General features: G+C 40.9%; 1 protein-coding gene across 1 annotated transcript in view; it reads right to left on the reverse strand.

Moving 5' to 3' along the window:
- Positions 1–22,131, reverse strand: part of CTNNAL1 (catenin alpha like 1) — a gene marked incomplete at its 5' end in the record, with an annotated part of 59,876 nt that overhangs the window by 9,923 nt on the left and 27,822 nt on the right. Inside the window, 8 exons of the mRNA XM_084260265.1 lie at positions 6,425–6,575; positions 6,879–6,971; positions 9,794–9,952; positions 13,256–13,342; positions 16,035–16,235; positions 17,066–17,236; positions 17,567–17,656; positions 19,281–19,400. Coding sequence (XP_084116391.1) covers positions 6,425–6,575; positions 6,879–6,971; positions 9,794–9,952; positions 13,256–13,342; positions 16,035–16,235; positions 17,066–17,236; positions 17,567–17,656; positions 19,281–19,400 — 1,072 coding nt within the window. The remainder of the gene's footprint in view (positions 1–6,424; positions 6,576–6,878; positions 6,972–9,793; positions 9,953–13,255; positions 13,343–16,034; positions 16,236–17,065; positions 17,237–17,566; positions 17,657–19,280; positions 19,401–22,131) is intronic.

The following is a 22,131-nucleotide window of genomic DNA, read 5'->3' on the forward strand; positions in this document are numbered from 1 at the left end:
ATCAATTCCGGGCAGGGACAATCCTGCTTCATCAGAAAACACTTAATTACGTGAGCATAATCACAGAGTTTCTATTTGATTCCATTAACAGAATTCACATACCTATTTTTTCAGGTATTTAATTTCCTTATTTTGTAAGTCAGATCTCTGCTAGAACAGCCCAAGACTTTTTACTGTATAATGATCTTCCTTTTGTTTATTCCAGTCTGCCTTTGTTTCTCTTAATGTGTTTTCTCTAATGTTTATTTTTAACTTTAAATTAATTTTTAATATTTAATCTCCTTTGTATTCCAATTTTCTGCTCTCTAGTAGTTCCAGCCCTGTTTTTCCCTCTGAAATGTCTCTATTTCAACCTGTAAATCTTGCTTTTGATCTCACTTCTTACCTCAGAATAGGATCCCTGCACCCCTGCTTCGCCCTTCTTGCCAGAACACTTAAGTTCTGAAATTCTGATCTGTGTTCCCTATTCAGCAAGTACAGCCCTCCCAAATCCTCACAGCCATTTAACTCCTCCCAAATCAAGAGGGCAAAACAAAAGATGGCAGAAAAGGAAGTCTGTTCTTCATAAATCTTCCTCTCGCTCCTGACCGAGTTACAAGGGAGCCATCGTGGGATTATTCACATTCTTTCCCCAACCTGCTGAAACCAAAAAGTTAGAAGGGAAAGAAAAAGACTGGCTGACCCCTGGCAGACTGGATCAATGACAGGGAGCATTGTTGGGTCATTCTCACAAAGAGAAAAGGCCTCAGTCAAGTATCTTACTGAAACTCTTCATTATCGGCTCTCTGTGTTGCCAGCTGAGAGCAAACCCACCAGTCCCGTGGCCAACCCAAACCTCCCTTTGTGAGGGGGACTGAACTGGCTGAATGCCAGGGCTCAGGGGGCTGTGAGAAGTGGTGCACAGTCTAGTTGGAGGCCTGTAGCCAGGGGTGTGCCCCACGGGTCAGTGCTTGGTCCCATCTTATTCAACACATTCACCAGTGACTTGGAGGAGGGGACAGAGGGCACCCTCGGCAAGTCTGCTGAGGATACAAAGCTGGAAGGTGTGGCTGACACACTAGAAGACCACGCTGCCATTCAGCAAGATCTGTACAGACTGGAGAGTTGGGCAGAGAAAAACCTAATGAAATTCAACAAGGCAAGTGTGAGGTCCTGCAACCAGGGAGGAACAGCCCCAGGCACCAGTACAGGTTAGGGGTTGGCCTACTGGGAAGGAGCTCTGCAGAGAAGGACCCAAGAGTCCTGGTGGACAACAAGCTCTCCATGAGCCAGCAATGTGCCCTCATGGCCAAGAAGGCCAATGGTACCCTGGGGTGCATTAAGAAGAGTGTGGCCAGCAGGTCAAGAGAGGTTATCCTCTCCCTCTACGCTGCCCTGGTGAGACCGTTCTGGAGTTCTGTGTCCAGTTATAGGCTCCCCTGTTTCCAGAAAGAGAAAGCTAAGTGACAGACTTCAGAGGGCTATGAAGATGATGATGGGACTGGAGCATCTCTGGTATGAATAAAGGCTGAGAGAGCTGGGGCTGCTTAGTCTGGAGAAGACTAAGAGGGGGATCTCATCAACACTTATAAATATCTGAAGGGCAGGTGTCAAGAGGATGGGACCAGACTCTTCTCAGTGGTGCCTTGTTGATAGGACAAACTGGTACACAGGAAGTTCCATCAATATGAGGAAAAATGTCTTCACTCTAAGGGTGATGAAACACAGGAACAGGCTGCCCAGAGAGGTTGTACAGTCTCCTTCTCTGGAGACAGTCAAAACCCATCTGGATGCAACCTGCTTTAGGTGATTCTACTTCAGCATGGGGGTGGACTAGATTATCTCCATAGGTCCCTTCCAACACCTGCTGCTCTGTGATTTTGTGTGATTCCCAGCAACAGGAGCCACCCTCAAGAGGATCCTGGCACTCTCCCCAGCCCACGCCATGCTTGATGCACCCCAGGATATGGGTGGCCCCCCTGGCTGCCTGGGCACGCTGCTGGCTCATGGTTAACTTGCTGTTGTCCAAGACCCCCAAATCCCTCTCAGCATGGCTGGCCTCCAGCTTCTGATTCCTCAGTCTGTGTGTGCAGACAGGGTTGCCCCTTCCCAGGTGCAGAATCTGGCATTTGCCCATGTGAAACTTCATGAGGCTGGTGACTGCCCAGCTCTCTGATCTGGCCAGGTCTCTCTGTAAGGCTTCTTCACCCTCAATCGAGTCAACAGCTGCTCCCAATTTGGTGTTATCTGCAAATTTACTTAAGACACCCTCTAGTCCTGAGTACAGGTTGTTTATGAAACTTAAAAAAGAACTGGACCTAAAATGGAGCCCTGGGGAAACCCCCTAGTGACTGGCCGCCAGCCAAATGTAACCCCCTTTATTATCACCCGCTGGGCCTGACCCTTCAGCCAATTCCCACCCAATGCCTTATGGCTTTGTCTAGTTGTGCACTGGACGTTTTGTCTGTCAAGACACTGTGAGAATCAGCATCGAAAGCCTTACTGAAATGCACAGAAAAAACATCAACTGGTTTCCCTTGGTCAACCAGCTGGGTGACCTTGGCATAAAAGGGAATCAGATTGGATAGACAGGACCTTCCTCTTCTGGACCCATGTGGGCTGTGACCAATGGCTGCGTTGTCCTTTAGATGTTTTTCAGTAACTCCCAGTATGATTTACTCCATAATTTTACCAGGCACTGAGCTGAGACTGACAGGTCTGCAATTACCAGGGGCCCATGGACTTATATGGATCCAGGTGGAGCAGCAAATCACCCACAAGTTCAGGGTTCACTAGGAGTTTATTATTCCCACAGTCACGGTCCTCCAACTTGAGGTGTGTGGAGCCACAGAGCCCATCAACTGTGTTGAAGACAGAGGCAAAGGCGGCATTAAATGTCACTTTGTCTATGTCCCTGTCAGTAAGGTGACCATTCCCATCAAGTAATGGACTAGTGTTCTCTCTGGTCCTCCTCTTGTTGTTAAGGTGCTTGAGAAATCCCTTTTTATTGTCTCCAACAGTACTGGCCATCCTCAGCTCTAACCAAGCTTTGGCCAGCTGTACCTCACTGTACGGTTCTGTGTAGCACAGACGTTTTCAGAACATATACAAGGATTACTGGGCTGTGGTGTGCTCACCAACCACATCCACCCCTATGTGCACATCCCCCACCCCCCCCTCAAAAAAAAAAGCCTATTTCAATTTTGGCATGACTGGTGTCATTCCATTAAAACTGTGTTCCAAGCTAAATTTGGTGCTCTCTTCACATGAGCACTGAAATTCAGTACGAGAAATGCTGACAGGAAAGAAACACCAGATAAGGAGTTATGCTCATTAAGAAAATGAGTATAAATAATGTGAATCTAAGTATAATCGGAAAAATGCTTATTTTATTAGATGTGTCCAGCACATTTAGTCACCATTCAATTTGTACCTCTGAAGCCGTATTCTGAACTCTCTAACAAAGCCAAACATTTAAATTGGTAGTACAAAAATACAAGTTTTTAAACTGAGGAGAGAAAAAATATATACCTTCTTACTGTAATTCTATCTTTGTTACACACAATCACAATTCTACTGGGAATAAAGCACTTGTTACATTTTAGTGTGTAAAATAAAGATACTTTTACCAACCTCAACATTAAGACAAGTCCCATCAATTACAAGAAGAATAAAATCTTAGAAAGTATTGTGAAGCTTCATTGGTTTTGGAGGCAAAAGGTTTGCGAACGCCACTCTTATAACCTCTTAGAAAACAAACATTTTAGTTTGATTTATTTACTGGGACATCAGCAGTGTTTTCTAGGGGAACAAAAATGTTGGGAAGTGACAAGGTAACTTTAGTGTTCCTGGAAGCAAAACCCTGGGGGTATTGGGGTGAGAGTTTTTTACTCTTTTTTTACCTCTTTGACAAAAGTCACTTTGAAGTTCAACAAGATAAAACACGCAAATGAAAAGGAAAGATTCGCCTACAACAAAATGAAAAACTTTGTAGAAGATACAGGAGGTCAAATTATTTCTGAGGAGGTGACTGACAGCGTGTAACAATCCAGCCTCAGAGAGAAGTCCCTCACCAGGCTGGGCCACGAGACAAGGAGAACTGAGACATGGTTTCTTAAACATCTCTTTGGCGGTACGAGACCTGATGCACCCAAGGCCATAGAAAGAATACCAGCTACGCTTATTACCTACCAGTGGTGGTGCTGGAACACCCTGTGCTGAAGGAAAGACTAACAAAGGAGTGATGCTAAAAGAGAACAGGCATATTTGGCCATGCCAAGCAGGAGACGTCTCATCTCCACGGCACCCAAGCCTTCAACATGCTCAGCAGCCCCTAGCCATCCTCTTCTCTCTCCTTCAAGCAACGACACTGGGGATCCCTTGTGAAACTGGAAAGTACCATTTGTGGAGAAGTCCACAGCCACCAAAGGAAAAGTTACAGGAGAGGCTGGGAATTTGCTCCAAGACTTCAGCGATATTTGTTTGGAGAGCCAAGTGTATGCTTTGCTGTGGCTGCATGATTCTCATCCTATTATTTTTTAATGTGGTTATATACATATACAGTATATATATATACACACGGTATTACTGTACATATTACTGTATGTATTTGTTTAAAAATAACATGTGCACACATCTATAAATACATAAACATAAAATATATAGAAACCATTGTATGAATATGAAAAACAATCATGTATCTGCACGATATGAGGGCGGTGAGACACTGGAACAGGTTGCCCAGAGAGGTGGTGGAGGCCCCATCCCTGGAGACATTCAAGGTCAGGCTTGATGGGGTTCTGAGCAACTTGATCTAGTTAAAGGTGTGCCTGCTCACTGCAGGGCGGTTGGACTAGATGACCTTTAAAGGTCCATTCCAACAACTCATTCTGTGATTCTAGGATCAGCCCCACAAATTCCAAGTTTATTGTAAAACATTAATACTGGCGTAATACCGTAATTTAATTGCATTACATAAAATGTAATGCTATGTTTCAAAAATTCAATACATTCTTGGCTCCCAAAACAAACAAGAAAAACCCCTGAACATTAAAAGGCCCATAAATGGGTTCTCTGCTGTAATGCATTGCTACACATCTTTAAATGGCATTTCCAGATCAAGGTGGAAAAACAAGTAGGGCAGCAATCACCACAAATTCCCAATAACCTCCGCTACACATGATTATTGTAAACCCACTCAGAATTTCAACAGATGTTTTCCTTTTTCAAGTCCTCAGGCTCAGCCACACCATCTAGCAACCAGCAGCAACAATTTCAGATATTACTGCCCTGTGGTTGGCTGTTTACTGTCCTTACAACAAAGCTGGCAGAAGAGAACTGCTCAAACAAAACCCTGATCAAGCACAGAATGTTAAACTGACAAAATAAACTCTCAAAATTTAAAAAGTCTCGTGTTAATAGCAAGATGAACTATTGCATCACTGACAGTCATCTAACCTGAATATGGATTTACTTTTTTTCTTAGAAAAAAAGAAATTAAGTCACTATATTCAACTAAATCTAAACTTTTAAACCTGAGTGATTTCCTTAAAAATACAAGACATTCAGTATTATTGTAAATTACATTCTAGCTGTATGCAATTATTATACCTTAAAGACTGAGACAAACACGTAGCCGCAAAGTAATGTGAGGGGCTACACTAAAGACATCTGAAAAAAAATTGTTAAGATAAACATAATAATAAAACAGGGCTTTAATTTTTAAGGTAAATTGCCCTATGCTAAAAGTAAACACAGAATGCTTTTCTTAAGATTCCAAGATTCTCTTCTACATGTTGTACAAATACCAATAAACTTACCAACCAGAGAAAATATCCCAAGATAGTGCAGAGTCGTCAGAGATTCCATCCAGGAGGAAGGACAGCAGTTTAAAAATCAAATAACTACATTCACTACGTTATGAAGTGAATACAAGGCAAGCTGACAGCACAGAATATATACAGGTATATAGATTTTCCAGAAATAAAGGTAACTAAAAAAAACACATCACACAAAGTTGTATCTTGATTGTCATAAACTTCTATGTCCTAGACAAACCAAAAGGTTGGACAAAGCCCTTAGTCCCCTAATTCTTGGACACAGATGGCAAAGGGCTGCCTTCAAACACGTTGGTGTCCTTTGAACAGTTCCATTTGATTTTGCTGGAACTCAATCTCAGTGCAGAAAGCTAAACATACCTAGTTTTACACAAATCAGGCCTTTACAATTTTGGCTGCTTTTCTTTGAAAAAAATAAAAAATCCAATAAGCACCCCAATTCAACATCTACACAAAATATTTGTGTACTGGCACCTAGATTCCACACTGCTATGCAGGATGCCAGACTGTTTATTGTGCTCTTAAGAAAACAGCATTTCCTAAATCACACTTAAAATTCTTGGATGCTTTAAGAACTGTATTTTTCTATTTGTACATAGCATTCTTACCTCTTCTGCCTTCAAACACATCATTGATTTCTCTTAAGAGCAGAGACATGTCACTCAGTTGAGACTCCCAGGCCTCACAAAACACCTCAAGATTTTCTTTTGCAATCTTGCTAGATGGGTGTAATGCCAGCGTTTCTGCAGCAGAAATTATCTGGACAAAGAATGAAGTATTTATAATTGTTAGTCCTTGTAAATAGTGTGCCCATGAATTCACAAATACCTTCACAGACAAATAGAAAATTAAACTGTCACTAGTAAGTCCTTGCAGTGTATTCATTTGACATTTGCAGTCTTCATGATCTTCCTCATGCATTCTTTTACCTGGTGCCCAATATGAAAGTAAAACTCTCTTAGAACGGCTTTGAGCAGTTAAATATTAGGTCTCCAAAAAATAATCATCAAAGTAATTCTTCTTTATGCCCACTAGAAGTGGCCAGATAAAAGCGAAGCCTACCTGTGGGCCAGTGACCTGAAAGGTGTCTTCTGCATGTATGCAAGTAATCTCAAGGGGCTCAGTTCCAGAAACATGCCTCAGTAAGCGACACATCTAAATGTTTTTTATAAATTCAAAGAGAAAAACAGTAAAAAACATGTTTCTGTTAGTAGTGAGAAGAGGTGCACTTGCACAAATACACACACAAAGTTATTGGCAGTCCTTTCGCAAAGTTACTGGAGATCACATAGATGGATGTTTCACAGGGAGCATTTACAACAAAAACATGGCTAAATCCTGACTTGGAATGTGTAAATAAAAGCAAAACCAGAAAACCAAAAACCAAACAAAACCCCATCACCCCGCCCCCCAAGAAAAACCCCAAACCCTAAGTAATAAGTAAAAAAACCCAAAAATAGAACAAGAAGAATTTCACATATATATGACTGAATAAACCTTAAAATAATCAGACACCTACAGAACTTGGAAAAATTGTAGCCTAAGTGACTTCAAAACAGGCTGGATCAGCCATTAATAACCACGTCAAAAATTTAGGCTCTCATCATCCAAGGGACTGAATTATCTTTTGAGCAAACCATCATCAAATTAATTGTCAACTTTGGGCTGCAAAGGAAGTTTTCAGGTCAAAAGGAGAATTTAAGGGAGCGCATATGAGACCAGCTGCAGTGTCCATCATCAGAATGTTGTAAGGCCTCACATACACTCTAAATAAAAATTTAAAGAAAAATCAGTGACTCATTAATTTCTTCTTACAGAAAAAAGGGATGTTAAAGCCAAAATTAAAAATCCACAGCATTGATTTGCTAGTCTCAGAAGTTCGATGGTGTTACTTCTGCATATTCAGACTTCTGGGATGAACACCCAAGTCCTGTGTGAAAACAGTATTTTTTAGAAATAAAGAGCATTAGATGCCATGCCAGCACAGCTTCTGGCATCACCACACTCCAGATCAAAACAATGTACCTGTGTATGTCTCCTACTTGGTTCCATTAATTCTGCTCCAACTTAAGACCACAGTATATGACAGAATTTGGAGAAGTGAAGCATAAACACATATGGACACACACTTGAACAATGTAATATAAATAAATAAATAGTTTCTTTCTCCACATATGCCTGAAAACCAAAGGGAACTGGGAAGTTCTGTTTGAGCAGGTACTACAATCTATGCTCTGAGAAGTTCAATGCTAAAATTCCTTAAACAGTTCTGGCACAGAGAAAACATAAACGCAAAATCAGGAAGCTCAGAGAGCCAATGGGATCCTGGGGTGCATCCGGAGCAGTATAGCCAGCAGGTCAAAGGAGGTGATCCTCCCCCTCTACTCTGTTCTGGTCAGGCCCCACCTGGAGTATTGTGTCCAGTTCTGGGCTCCTTGGTTTAAAAAGGACAGGGATCTCCTGGAGAGAGTCCAAAGAAGGGCCATGAAGATGATTAGGGGCCTGGAACATCTCCCCTATGAGGACAGGCTGAGTAAGTTGGGACTCTTCAGCCTTGAGAAGAGAAGACTAAGGGGGGACCTAATTAAAGTTTATAATTATCTTAAGCAGGGGATGCAGGGGGAATCAGCCAGCCCCTTTTCAGTGGTCTGTGGGGATAGGACAAGGGGCAGTGGCTGCAAGTTGGAGCACAGGAAGTTCCGCACCAACATGCGGAAGAGCTTTTTCCCAGTGAGGGTGACAGAGCCCTGGCACAGGCTGCCCAGGGAGGTGGTGGAGTCTCCTTCTCTGGGGATATTCAAGACCCGTCTGGACGCCTATCTGAGTGATATTTCCTAGGGAGCTGCTTTGGCAGGGGGGTTGGACCTGATGATCTCTTGAGGTCCCTTCCAACCCCTAAAATTCTATGACTCTATGACTCTATGATCTTTCTCACTCCACCTAGCTCAGTGCTCCAACACTGCTTGAGCGAGCCTTGCTCTCACAGCATGCCCTTCTTCATGCAACTCAATGTCTCTGCTTAACACCGCACGTCACAAAGACGGCAGGCTGGAAGGCAGCCCTCATCATCTTGGAAAGCAACAGACTAAAAAAAAGAGGCCATACTGTTAATGTCATCACCAAAAAGAGACCACAGAGGTCTCTGGGAAATCCTGGCCCCTGAGGCAGCATTCTTTGTGCTATCTCACACTGTGGGTCGGCAGTGAGGGATGCTCATAAATGCAACAATACCCCTCCAAAGTTGCAAACTCATGCTCGTTCTGAACCATATAATCTGAACCTTCACCTACTCACAGAGAGTTTTCTCTGTTTGTCACAAGAGAGTAACAAGGAATGGTAGACATCCTCTCCACAGGGACTGGTAAGAGCCATGAACTCATAAGGCTTGGAAGTATCCTGGAAGCATTATTTGTTCACGTGTGTGGCTACCAGCCTACGAAACCATGCATGTGTTAGTACATGAAACATTCACACTGCTATTCATGAAGGAGAAAAGATTTTCAGTGGCCTTCTGTTGTCTGACAAAAATTATACAAGATCTTCAAAACATCCAAGTTCAGTGAATTAAGAGCCTTACATTCCCAGCATTCTTAGAACGTGTCTTTGGATTCAGCTGCTGCTGAATGACTACCACTTTAAGGAAGAAGTCGTCTTTCATCTCTACTTGGATCTAGATACATATGTTTTAATGAATATTTTAGCCCCAGTATGTACATACAAATAATAATACAGAGTTAAACAATGAGTTTGAGTCTAGGTCCAGGAGAAGAATTGGGTATGATTGTACATCCCTTCTGCAACTGTGTGCCACAGTGACTCCTCTGGCTTAAGTCATACCAAAATTCAACACTGTGTGAAGAAAATAAAATAAAAATTACAAAAAAAGCCCACTAAGTCTTTCTTGAAGAACAGATTAAGACAAATATGGCCACTCACTTTCTAAGTGCTTTACAAAATGAAAGCAGCCATGAACTCACCTCAACAAGTTGTTCCTTCTGTTCTGAGAGCTTGCAAGTATATTCAGCTACAGCTTCAAGATTTCCTTCCACTCCTGTGATTTTTAATGCTTTGAGAACCATATGATCTGTATGGTATTTCAGCAGATCTGCTGCCAAAGATGTTGCTGCACTGTGGACCTTGAATAGCAAAGAAAGAAGAAGAAATAAACCTTAGAAGGAAGTAAAACCTTCATCCAGTACCAAAATCAGAAGACAGACTGATTTTTCCAAGAAGTAAAAAATTTACTGCCATGAAAGCTCATACACAGCCTGGGTATTATCTAGGGTTTTAATTCTTCAATTGCTATTCAAACAAAGACAAAATCCACTGTACAAAACAACTCCCCACAAAAACAGACCACAACAACCCACCCACAACCAAATACAGAGGGAGAGAGACAAAAGAGCAGCTGGATAAAAACCAGGACATGAAGTTACCACACTGCTGCTTTCTGATAATATTACAGCTGGGAAAAAACACAGGTGCAGATTTCGGGGCACCAAGCCTGGCACAAGACATGAACCAGACCAAAATCACACACTATCCGAGTTTATAATATATTAGAATTAAGTTCCTGTGGATAATTGAATTCTCAGGGACACAAAGAGAAATTGGAATATAATCAGCTTGTGACACAGTCTTAGGAAAGTAAAGAAACATATTTTCTGCAAGAAGACTGAAGCCAGAGATGGGTCTTGGAGAACTCTGAAGCACTCTCCCCAACCTCCCAACAAGAAAGGAGATGCTTCCCCTTGAAACACAACCCTAAATCCAGACAGACTCGCAGACCCATGGATCCGCTGAAATCCAGCTGTGAAGGACTCTGCTTGACAACAGCTTTCAGCAACATCTGCTGCTCATTCTAGTGACAACTCACAGTAGCTTTACCTAAGCCCTGTAATCAGCCCCTTTTTAAAAACAAAGGTAAAACCAAAATAGCAACCTATTTAGAAAAACGCAGAGTGTTCTTATGCTCATCAGGGTATTATGAGCCTTGCAATAATTACATTCACTTTGCTGGACTACACTGAATATACAACAAACTCAGCTGTTCAAGAAGGTTATTTTTCAAGTTCTCATGAATGCAATGAGCTTGAAATTGTGACACTGGTGGGCCTTGACTCTGTAGAGAAGAGACTGTTTACTAGAACAGTGTATGTTGGGTGTTTTATTCCACTGGACTCTACATATTTGCATCCCCTTTCCCTTGACAGTACTTCCTGTGCAGTCCAGAATTAAGGTTTTCTGGGCATTTTGTTGTTTGTTTTTAGTTCTATGCATTAAACCTGAATTGTGGTCTCAAAACCTGTTGTGGCTGTTTTTTAGAGAGTAGCTAAAAAAAGCTCTGACAACCTGTTACAAATTATATAGTGTTGCTTGCATGCCGTTCAAATCAGGACAAAACCACTAGCATCAGAAGTGAGGTCAGGTCAGAAGAAAGGATATTTGCCAGGTTTGTCAAGTTAGTTAGAACTGGCAACTCTCATTTATATATAGGCTACACAGAGATTTACCTTTTCATCCTGATCTAAAACTGAAATTGACTTCTACTTAACACTGTCTCTGATCATTAGCAGGATAATCATCTCAAGGAAGGAACATACCTTTTGTTTCCTCCACAAAGTGACAGAGATGGGAAAGAACTACTTTTAACAAGGGTGTCTTGGGTTCTCAGCCACCCAGGCTCTCAGAAACATTTTAATTAGACTCACAATAGTTAAGTTTCACTAACTGCTATACTGCAGCACCCCAAGTCAGACCCGCAGGGCAGTTCCTTTTCAGCCATGCACAGAAGCAGAGCTATCCTGAGATCAATCCAGTCACTACATAGAAAACAAGGAAAATTACAGAATACTCTAAACTTACTTCTACAAGTAGCATTAATTCTATGCATTTTAAAAAAGGTCTTACTAAGCAAGATGTTGTATTCTGCAGGTCACCAAAACAAGTCATACAGATCTTGGGATCCAAACCCACTCAATTTGTTCCACAAATTCTGTAACAGCTTTTTCAACCTGCATGGCTTTTAAATACATCACAGGGCATGGGTAGCCCACTATTTTGTGGTTTATGCTACATCTGTTAGCTGGTGAGTGTGGTAAGTGTGTAGTCTTTGTTACATGACATTTTCATAAATAGAAACCTGTGGGCAGGGCAACATGGGAAGTTTTACATTTATGGAGCTACAAGAAGATACAAGATATTAATGATTTCTTCCACACATGATATTCCAGCCACCTTTGGCTTTGTGATCTGTGCAACTCCGTGGTCACATACTATTTTGATTGGGAAGCCTTGCTTCACAATGCAGCACACTTGGAGCGATGTTACTCAAAAAGCACGACCTCACAGTTAAAGCAACTGAATGTCAGCTACTGACTTCTTACATAGTGATGACCAAAGAGAAAACAACTATTAATCAAAGTGCACAAATAGCGTGTCCTTCACTTTCTGGGGGTCCACCACACTGCCTGATAGCAGAAGCACACAGTGCTTAACTGCAGCCGAAATAGATCAGAAGGCACTACTCAGATCTTTGGGACAGCTGCAGGAATTATAATGTGGAAGATGAAATTTCTCATTTTGCCTCCAATTATGAAAAAAAAAAAAGCAGCATGATTTTTTGAGCACTTGAGGTTTTTCCAGTAACAGCAGCTGAGAGCTGAGTCTGAGGAAGTTCACCGTACTTCTCCAACATCTTTGCACTGCTCTGCTGCAGCCTATTATGGAAACCCTCACCGACCTTAGTCTTCACTTTTCCATCTGTCCAAAGGAAAGTGGTTGAACAGAGATCTGAATGCTTTGCAAATACTTCGGAAGCTGCCAGAAATCTGTAGAACAGACAAGGTGCCAATGCCCTCTGTTAAAAGTGGGGGGGAAGAAGCAATCGCAGTTCCAACCCGTGTACCACATGAGGCAGCTACCTCATACGTGAATGTAAGTGGACATGCAGCACGCCTGCATTTAGGAACAGAATGATTTACAACAAGCACATACACAGCTGCCAACTGTGTCAGAAAACACTGGAGTATAAGGCACCATCATACCACCTTTCTGCTACAGAAATCAGTAGGACAGGGCAAGTACAAACAGTGAATGTAATTTATTCATTTAAGCACACACTTTAAAGTATTTAAAACAGTGATGCAAAACAAAGTTCATCCTTAATGCTTAAAGTAGTGACCATCTAAGGCAGTACTTCTTTCCAAACGCTTCTCTTTTTTAAATTGTTCTCCAAGTTAACAAAGAGTTTATGTACCCAGTTGTGAGGATGGATGCAGATGACTGCATACTAGCTCCCTGATGTAATTCTGATTTAGCTAGTGTTGTCTATTAAGAGATACTAGCCTTTTCAGGTACAGGATCCTATTTTACAGCTTCACATACAAGTAAGTAATTCAATCTTTCATGCAGTTTATGCTTGTTTAAACTAGACTTACTTCTCTCTTAAGTTCATTCATGCACTGGCATGTTTTTAAAATGGCTACTTCCAAGTCTTCCATGAGATCCTTTGTCTTCTGGTTTTGCTACAAGCCAAAAAAAGCAACCGACAAAACATTAGACGAAAAAATGCATCAAATCCCACCTTCACATCATGTGTCATTACTTCAGGTGACTTTAGAAGATAGCTATTTCTATGTAAAGTTTTCATTTGTACATCCTGTGTACATTTTACTTGAAAAATTCCTTTATAGAAACATACATCACCAAGTCAGATCTAAAAATAACAGTAGTGATGCAAACTAATTGACTGTTTCTGTTCAAATGGGAATTTATTTCTACATCTCACTAAGCTTTTTTCAGGAAAACAGTTTCCTTAAGCTTTTTGATTTCCAAAACCCTTCTATCTAAACAACCTGAAGTAGAGCAGCCGTTTAAAGGCTGTTTGGTTCAAGGTTTTTTTAATGTAAGTACCCTTTTAAAATAAAACTGGTACCTAAAATGTTATACCAAATGTTCTATATTGAATTACAGAAGATTACTTAAAGCTCCCTTGTAAGTCGTTAGATCGTTGTCTAATTTAAACACGTACAGTAGCTAAGAACATTTGGTTGAGGTAGCGTCAAGGCAGAGCTCCCACTTCTGCAAATAGCACCTACCTATCTATGGAACTACCCAAATGTCGAGACAGAACACTGGGAAAAGAGGTAAATTGCTGTGATTTTTCATTCTCCTCTAAAATACATTGGAAACAATTATCCTAAGTGGGACCATTAACATAGTCATGGCTGCAAAAGCATTAGCCCCTCAGTCTAAATTAGCGTAAGCATACACATACAAAATGTGTGTAGGTAGAGACACACATACCCTCTACTTTGTTTAAAGGGAAAAAAAAAAAACAAAACAACACTCAAACCCATATGATCATTTTTTCAAGTATTCTTATCTGTTCTAAGACTCAAATCTACCTGTACCTCAAACCTAATGTTTTAAGTACATTGTGTAAAAGCACAACGTCCTAACATCACAAAATCACTTTTAACACAAGGAGTATAATGCTTTACACTCACTAATGTATTCTTTTTTATTTCTTTTACTTATTTAATGTGCATATTTTTCCTCCTTGTGTGTACAGCTATATATATATATATATTTTTAAACCCAACTGAAGGAATTGTATAGCCAAAATAAAGTTACAGGAAGGCCTACAACAGGACAGTAGTTTGCAATCTTATGAGCTCAAACATACACAGGGATCATTTCAGAAACATTTAAAAGTCAATCAACAGCATTAGATTATCTGTTGTTCTCCAGCTAGTCTTCATTACCCTACAACAACCCAAGAGCGGATCACTGATGTCAGTCTAATTTAGATTTAACCTAGGTTACAACACACTTTTCACATACACTGTTCACTGAAGACTCACTTAGCTTGCTAAAAAGAAGATACAGTGAGTGGAAAGGGAAGTAATTGGGTACCCTAAGAGCTCTATGTATCTCTCTCAGTTCATGCATCCTCAAGGCACAATTTTAAAATTTTTTTTAATCAACAATTTCTGTATGAATTACATATGTTCCCTCAGAAAACATTCATTCTCCAATGAAGCTGCTGAGCTGAAACTAAAAAGCCACCTCAGTCCGCTGATGGCATTTCATCTGCTGACTGTGACAACACTCACAGCTCAGTTGGGTTATTTATTAATGAAAATACTGCACAAGCACACACGTGCACACCCAAGTATTTTCATGGATCCTGTGTATGTAGAGTCTTGTACTCAGCTCTCATTTCTACCCCTTGAAATGTAGCATGTAAATTATCTGGAGGGGATCAGTTTCCACCAGTAACAGATCTTACTCTTACGCTCGAGTGTGCTGGTTTTAGCTGGAACAGAATTGATTTTCTTCATAGTATCTGGGATGGTGCTGTTTTGGACTTGTGATAAAAACAGCGTTGATAACACAGGAATGTGTTAGCAGTTGGTGAGCAGTGCTTACACAGCTGCCCATCAGAGCCAAACACCCAACACCAGGCTAACCACAGATTTAGTTTCTTATAGTTGTGGCATCCTATGCAGTTAATATTCCATGTGTGTCACCTTCGTAATAACAACAGTCTGTATTATCAATAAGATTTATATGCTCTTCAAACTGTATCATCTTCAAGGCACAAGATAAGACAAATGACAGGAGAAGGCTTAATGTGCTGCTTTCTCTAAAAGCAAAACTACCATCATTCAAACATTCAAATCTTGTAAAGAGGGCAAATGAAAATTCCCTCTAACTTAGTGTCTCTTTCCTCTCTCTCTTCTCCACTTAACTTTAAAAAAAAAACCCACCCAAGCCAAAACCAGTCAGTTTATTAGAATATTTTGCTTTCTAAGTGTTTTCAATAATCTGTTGAAACAAGAAACAGAGACTGTGGCCACTGCCATGGGATCAAGACAACTGAAGTCTCTGAACGACTCAACCAAAAGACCTGTTCAAGACTCTGCAACGACCCTTCCATTCACCTTCTTGTTTCTACTTACAGTTTCCTTAAAATTAGGCTAATGCTACTAGCAGCCTAATTTAGAATCAATGAAGCAATATCTCTGGGGACCATGGGAGGACAGAACATACTGAAGCTGCAGAAGCACAGAACAAACTCTGGCTTCCTCAATCAGCTCTCACTGTGAGGAATACACATGGTTCTCTATTCCTAGACCAGAAGAAACACTGCATTCAAAATTTCTTTCCAAAGTAGAGGTGAAAAGATTTACTTTGCTAAAAAGCTCTTACAGCTTGCATCCACACTGAAACCAGCTGCTCTAGTTCCATTTTTGCCTGTTTAGACAGCTCCAAAATGTGCTCTCTGTGCTCATGACTGGTATAGGCAGAGTCCGTGAAGTCCTCCGTATGTTCCAGGATAACTTCCAGCATTGTTGAAAGGTTCTCTTTTGAGAGAAAATAAAGATTCTCACGAAGACCCTCCACCTTATTCTGAAAAAGAAGCACATCGGTTCCTTGAGAATTTATCTGGATATACAGTACTGATGCAAGTACAGAAAGCAGATGCATCATTTTACACTTCATTTTCCTCTCAGTGCTTTTATTATTCAACTTATTTTCAAACTAATTGCTTTGGATGCCAGTTTTCTCTTTTAAATGTTTGAATGAATATTTTTGCATGCAGTTTTAAAAGTACTTCCAATCACAAAGCAAGAATTCCTCAATAACTATTTAAATGAAGTTCTGATCAGTATCCTGATACTGAAGTTAATTTAAGGTCCAAGGCATCATCTCAACAGAACATCAGACTTCTGAGGGCATTCTGATTCAGGAGGAGATGGCAAGTATCACAAGGTGTATTTTGGCAACAACAATGAAATTACCACCTCTTGTCAGATTCTCCAGCAGTTATTTAATGCTGCTGAAAAGATTCAGCTTCACCATTTGGAATTTTAAAAAAATAATAACTATTTTTATTCAAAGTTGTAGTTTTGAGGTAATTTACAGAATCACAAGGTTGGAAAAGACCTTTAAGATCATCAAGTCCAACCGTTCCTGTCCTATGCTAAACCATATGCCTAAGTACCTCATCCACCTGTTTTTAAACACATCCAGGGATGGTGACTCAACCACCTCCCTGGGCAGCCTGTTCCAGGCCCTCACAACTCTTCATGAAAATTTTTTTCCTAACATCCAATCTGACCCTGCCCTGGCACAGCTTTGTGCCATTTCCCCTTGTCCCATCTCCTGTCACCTGGCCGAAGAGACCATCGCCCACCAATTTACTAGGCTGTAGAAAACAGCACTATTTCTACTCTTACCTTGAACTCTTTGATGCCAGAATATATGCTGATGGGGGCCATCTCACTTTCTCCATTTGGTCTAGAGTCAGTTACAATTTCTATTACCTGTTCCAAAGCTAATCTCATCCGATGAAAAACCCCATCTTTGTTTATCCGAGCCGATTCACAGTCCGGGTGCCTCAGGCAAGTCTTTAAGAAAGCAGAGTAAATACCATGAAAGGGTACTACACAGGCAGCAGAGCGAAAGGAATGCTTCCTGCCAAGGCAAAGCTAAAGAATGTGTTAGAATACGATAAATTACTTTTGTTAAACCACTATCGTGTTAAGCAGAATTCATGTTGTTACTCAGAACATCAAGGGTTTCCTCAACTCAACCTTTGTTCTTACACCCTCCCCTAGGATGAAATTTACAATGGGGCTGAGAAAGAAGAGTCAGCTATGCTGATACACTTAGTGATTTATCCAAGTCGTGTAGGAATCACAGAATCACAGAATCTTAGCGCACATAACTCAACTCACCTTTGAAGCAGTTAGGAGCATCATGGTGCACTTCTCAAGAACAGCCCTAGAAGCTGCCATTCTAGCCTTCTTCTTCTCATCCTTCAAGTCCTAAGCACCAAAAGAAAAAAATGACCTGAATATAACACAGTACTGGCTTGTGAGACCGGAAGAAGGAAGCTCTCCTGCAGATGGATGGGTTGTGAGAAAGCTTCTTTATGTCTGACAACTGCTATTTTCAGTCTGACTCATGATCTAGAACTTGCTTTTCAGACAGATTTTAATTTATGCATTTATTCTTGGCTCTCTTCAATTCAGATTTCAAAGAAGGAAGATCTCAGAGATAGAGCGTGTTATGTAAACTGTCACTAATTTTGCTATCTTTATCATATAGCATTATTCATAATTCAGGAAAAGGAAGGGAAAAAATATACCTGGCTAAAAAAAATTGTCTGAAATGGGGGCGAGGGTAAGGCAGAGACAGAGAACACCAGTTCTTCATTGTACTGCAGCGGAGGAAATGCAAAACAAATCTTCTCTCTACTTGAGTGTTCTATTTACTATGTATCAGTAATAAAGTTTTAACAGGTTAAAAAAACCTCCAGGAGAGAGGGATCTATGTGCAAAACCAAACTAGAACCCCAGAAAAGTTCATCAAAAGGGAAGAATTCTGAATTCAAGTTTAGATCAGGATGGGAAAGAGGGAAGAGGGCAAGACATGAATCCCTCAATATGTGAGAGGATCTAGCAAGAGGAAGGACTTACAAAGCTATAATTAAGTTCTTCAGTGCTTGCAAAGATAGCTGAGTGCTATCTGAGTTATTAGGCAGGCAACTGGATGAGACCAGATGCATAGGAAACAGTTTACAAGATGGAATTAAACCTAATTTATCCTAGATTACTAAGAAAACCTGGATAAACCACAGCAGCAGTCTGTTTGGACATTTTATTAAAAAAACCCTTATTTAGCAGCTACAGAAAATCTTTAAGATCAAAATCACATAAAAAAAAAGCGAAGACAAAAATCCCCATCAAACCAACAGCTCATTTCCAAAATTCCAATAAATCTGACAATGCCCAAGAGTTTCTGGCATACTTCTTATAATTATCCTAAGGAAAAATACTTGGAAGCATGTTAACTCCCAATAAAACTAACAGAGCCACACAGCAGCCTACACACTATAAAGTCAGCGTATCAAGACAACATATCAAGAAGGTGGCCCAATCTAAAAAGTACCAAAAAAGTTCCAAACGAGTCAAGCAAACCAGGAGTGGAGAGCCAGAGACCACTTAACATTGAAACCTGAGTTAAGAAGACCATCACTAGTGACACACCTTTCTCTTTCCAAAGAACAACTGCTATGGATTTTCCAAGGAAAAATACAGATGTGGTGGTTTAGGCCTGGCTGGAGGCCAGAGGCCTACCGAAGTCGGTCTATTTTCAAGCAGGTACTTTATTTAATTATATGCAGCTCTTCCAGAACAGATTTTTTGGCACAGAGCACGTACTCAGCTCAGTGTTGGTTGATGAGAACTCAACATGAGCTGGCAATGTGCACCTGCAGCCCAGAAAGCCAACCCTCTCCTGGGCTCCATCAAAACCAGTGTGGCCAGCAGGTCAAGGGAGGTGATTCTGCCCCTCTACTCCACTCTCCTGAGACCCCACCTGGAGGGCTGCATCCAGCTCTGGACCCCTCAACATAAGGAGGTGAAGGATCTTTTTATTAATACTTACATTTTGCCGATCTCCAGTTAAATGGGCAAACTCTACCATTTCATTTCCAAACTGGCTGAATATTTGTACAAACTCCTGGAAACTACTGACTTTTTCTAGTTGTTCCATTGTTGCAAGAACCTGCAAGGTAAGGGAAAACTGTGTATTATCAAGATAGTAAACAGAAAACATTATTAGCAGCATTATTATTTACTGACACTTGTGAACTGTGCTGTTTAAAATGTACATATGGTTTTTTACTACAAAAGCATAATTCAAATCAAGCCTAAATTAATAATCATTGCTAATCCCAAAGTGATCTTTCAAATCCGTGAAATGTCTTCATAAAGGAAGACAGTCAAAGTAGATCTTCTATCGCCAGTTTCAGACTGGAGATAAAATACTGCATGAAAACTTGAGAAACGGTGTTTCTTTTCCTATGCCAAAAGGATCTTCTCCCCAACTGAAAAAGCACTCCACATACCAGATTATGACAAACTACTCCCTCCTCACAACCCAGGTAAACCCTCCCGGAGACACACTTTCTTTTGTAGCAAGAGCAACTCCTTAATCTATGTAAAGCAAGTGTCCCACTAAATCCTGTGAGTTCAGTGCAATTGACTATTTTATCATGCAATACTAGACCACAGTATCGGTCTGAGAATCTTATGTTATGCAACCACTTCCACAAAGGCTGCAGAAACAGGAACCCCTGTGAATCAGGTGTTGATACATGAGCAGGGCTGGGGGGGGTGTGAAGGACTTGGAAGGAAGCAGCACAAAAGATGAAGGTGCAAAAATAGCAGTCCCCACAGGACTGGGAAGGTGACTATGTAGAAGAGTGAATGTGGGAAAAGGGCTTCACTGGTATGTTTTCTCCAATTTTCTCTTCTATGAATAGATTAAAAACCTAATAGTAATTATGCCAAATAATTCTCAGTTTAAGCAAATACAGACCATGAGTATGGTCTTGGTTGCAAGTAGCCTCTCAGTTACATTAGAGCAAGTGTTTCTGTCATGACAGATCTCTTGTCAAATGAAAATTTCAGTGAAAACACATGCACTTCCATCACAGCTAACAATTCTAGACATCCCAGGCAGAGCTGACATCCTAAGAAGCTACATACAGGGAGAAACAGCATAGACAGCTCCAAATTTGTCTAAAGCATATTCAGGAAGCTGTTAAAATGCAAAATATCTGTGATGTCTTCAAAATTTTTCATTTTAAAACTTTCTTCAGCACGGAACACAGGGAAATTGAAATGCATCTTTTAAAATACACAGTTAAAAATACACATCAAAAAAGACTAAGTTCCTATTAATATCTCAACCAGCACTTTGCATGGCACAGCTACTGCTGCACTGTGAACGTCACCTTTCAGATATCGGTCGTAGGCTGACATCACTTCAGGGCACATCCATATTTTGATCCAATCTGCATAGTGCAGCAACACCCCCACTATCTGTCACTTCCCCATCCATTGTTCTGGCATTCCTAACCTGACTGCTGACAGTAAGCAGAGCAAGACTTGAAGCTCACTGATGCAGTGACTAAATCTGATGGACAGTTGAAGCAAATTTTGTAGGGTAGGAAGGATGTGGGCAGGGACTAGAGAAATGCACACAGCCAAAGAATACAGGGTCAGAACGTATGGTGCAGGGGATGCAGAAGCAGAAACAGCTTCATCAGGGTCATCAACCTGAGGCTGGGTTCTGGAGCAGATGATCATACCAGAAGTTCAGCCTATGAAATTGGGCTTCCAACCACTAAGCTGTTTTTCTGTCCTTTGCCCTTGGCTGACTTCGCTACTCTTGATTAATATGATGAGGATGATGATGACAGTGGAAATTACAGCATTCAGAAAGAGGCAGAAAATTGGCACTGAAAGTTTAACACTGGACATTCAGTCCCTGATGAAGACAATGAGGAAAATGCAGCTCAGATCAGTGCAACAGTGACCCATTCCAAAAAGCCAGCATCTGGTCCAACTGGCAGTACCAATGATCCTGCTCCTGCCTTTCCATTCTCTACACTGTATTATACCACCCTGTCTCTAAGCAATTTTGTGCCCCTGCCCACATCACCCCACCACAGTATTTCTCATAGGAAGAAAGGAAGAACTGCTTTGGTATCCATCATACCCCTGACTGACACACTTTTCAGGGTGTACTCTGTAAGTATCAGGGTATGACTGCACAAGACACCATCATTATTTAATTTGGTCCTAGAGATGTGAATTGTTCTCCTGGTACTATAAACAGAACGTTAACATTCTCAAACACAGGTAGGCTATGCGTAGAAAGGAGAAAGCAGTAAAACCCAAAAGACAGCAAAGCCTAGGGTGACTATGGCAATCAGACACTCTTTCTGCAGAAAATGAATCTCACTTTAAAATACCTTCAAAATTATACCCTGCACCTAGGCTTCCTCTATTCGTATCGCTTTATATGTGACAATAGTTTCAGATATACTTAAGACTACCATAAACCATGATGTGCTGCTGCACAGATATACCCCTCCTTCTTGCTTCATGGTATTTCAACAGTCAGTCTGTGGCCTAAACCCGCGTTAACACCAGCCACTCTTGGAAAGGGAAATTATTTTGGATGACAAATTATTTTGGTGAATTATTTTTGCATGGCTGCAGACAAGGCCAGAAGAAAAGCTCGTGAAAGTCAACAGAAGTTACTAAATGCACCGTTCTGGTCTCCAGTGCAAGAAAAAACCCAAAGCTGCAAGTAACTTCAGAAAGTCAACACTGATAAAACTGCTGCCACCGTCACCGACCACTGGAGAAGAAAAGAGCACTGAGCAAGCAAATGAGTGCTGCTAAGTCTGAAATCAGACTGAAGCAAGCATTGCCACAGCTTT

This window comes from Gallinula chloropus (assembly GCF_964237585.1).
Source record: "Gallinula chloropus genome assembly, chromosome: 2".
In the NCBI taxonomy this organism is placed as follows: Eukaryota; Metazoa; Chordata; class Aves; order Gruiformes; family Rallidae; genus Gallinula; species Gallinula chloropus.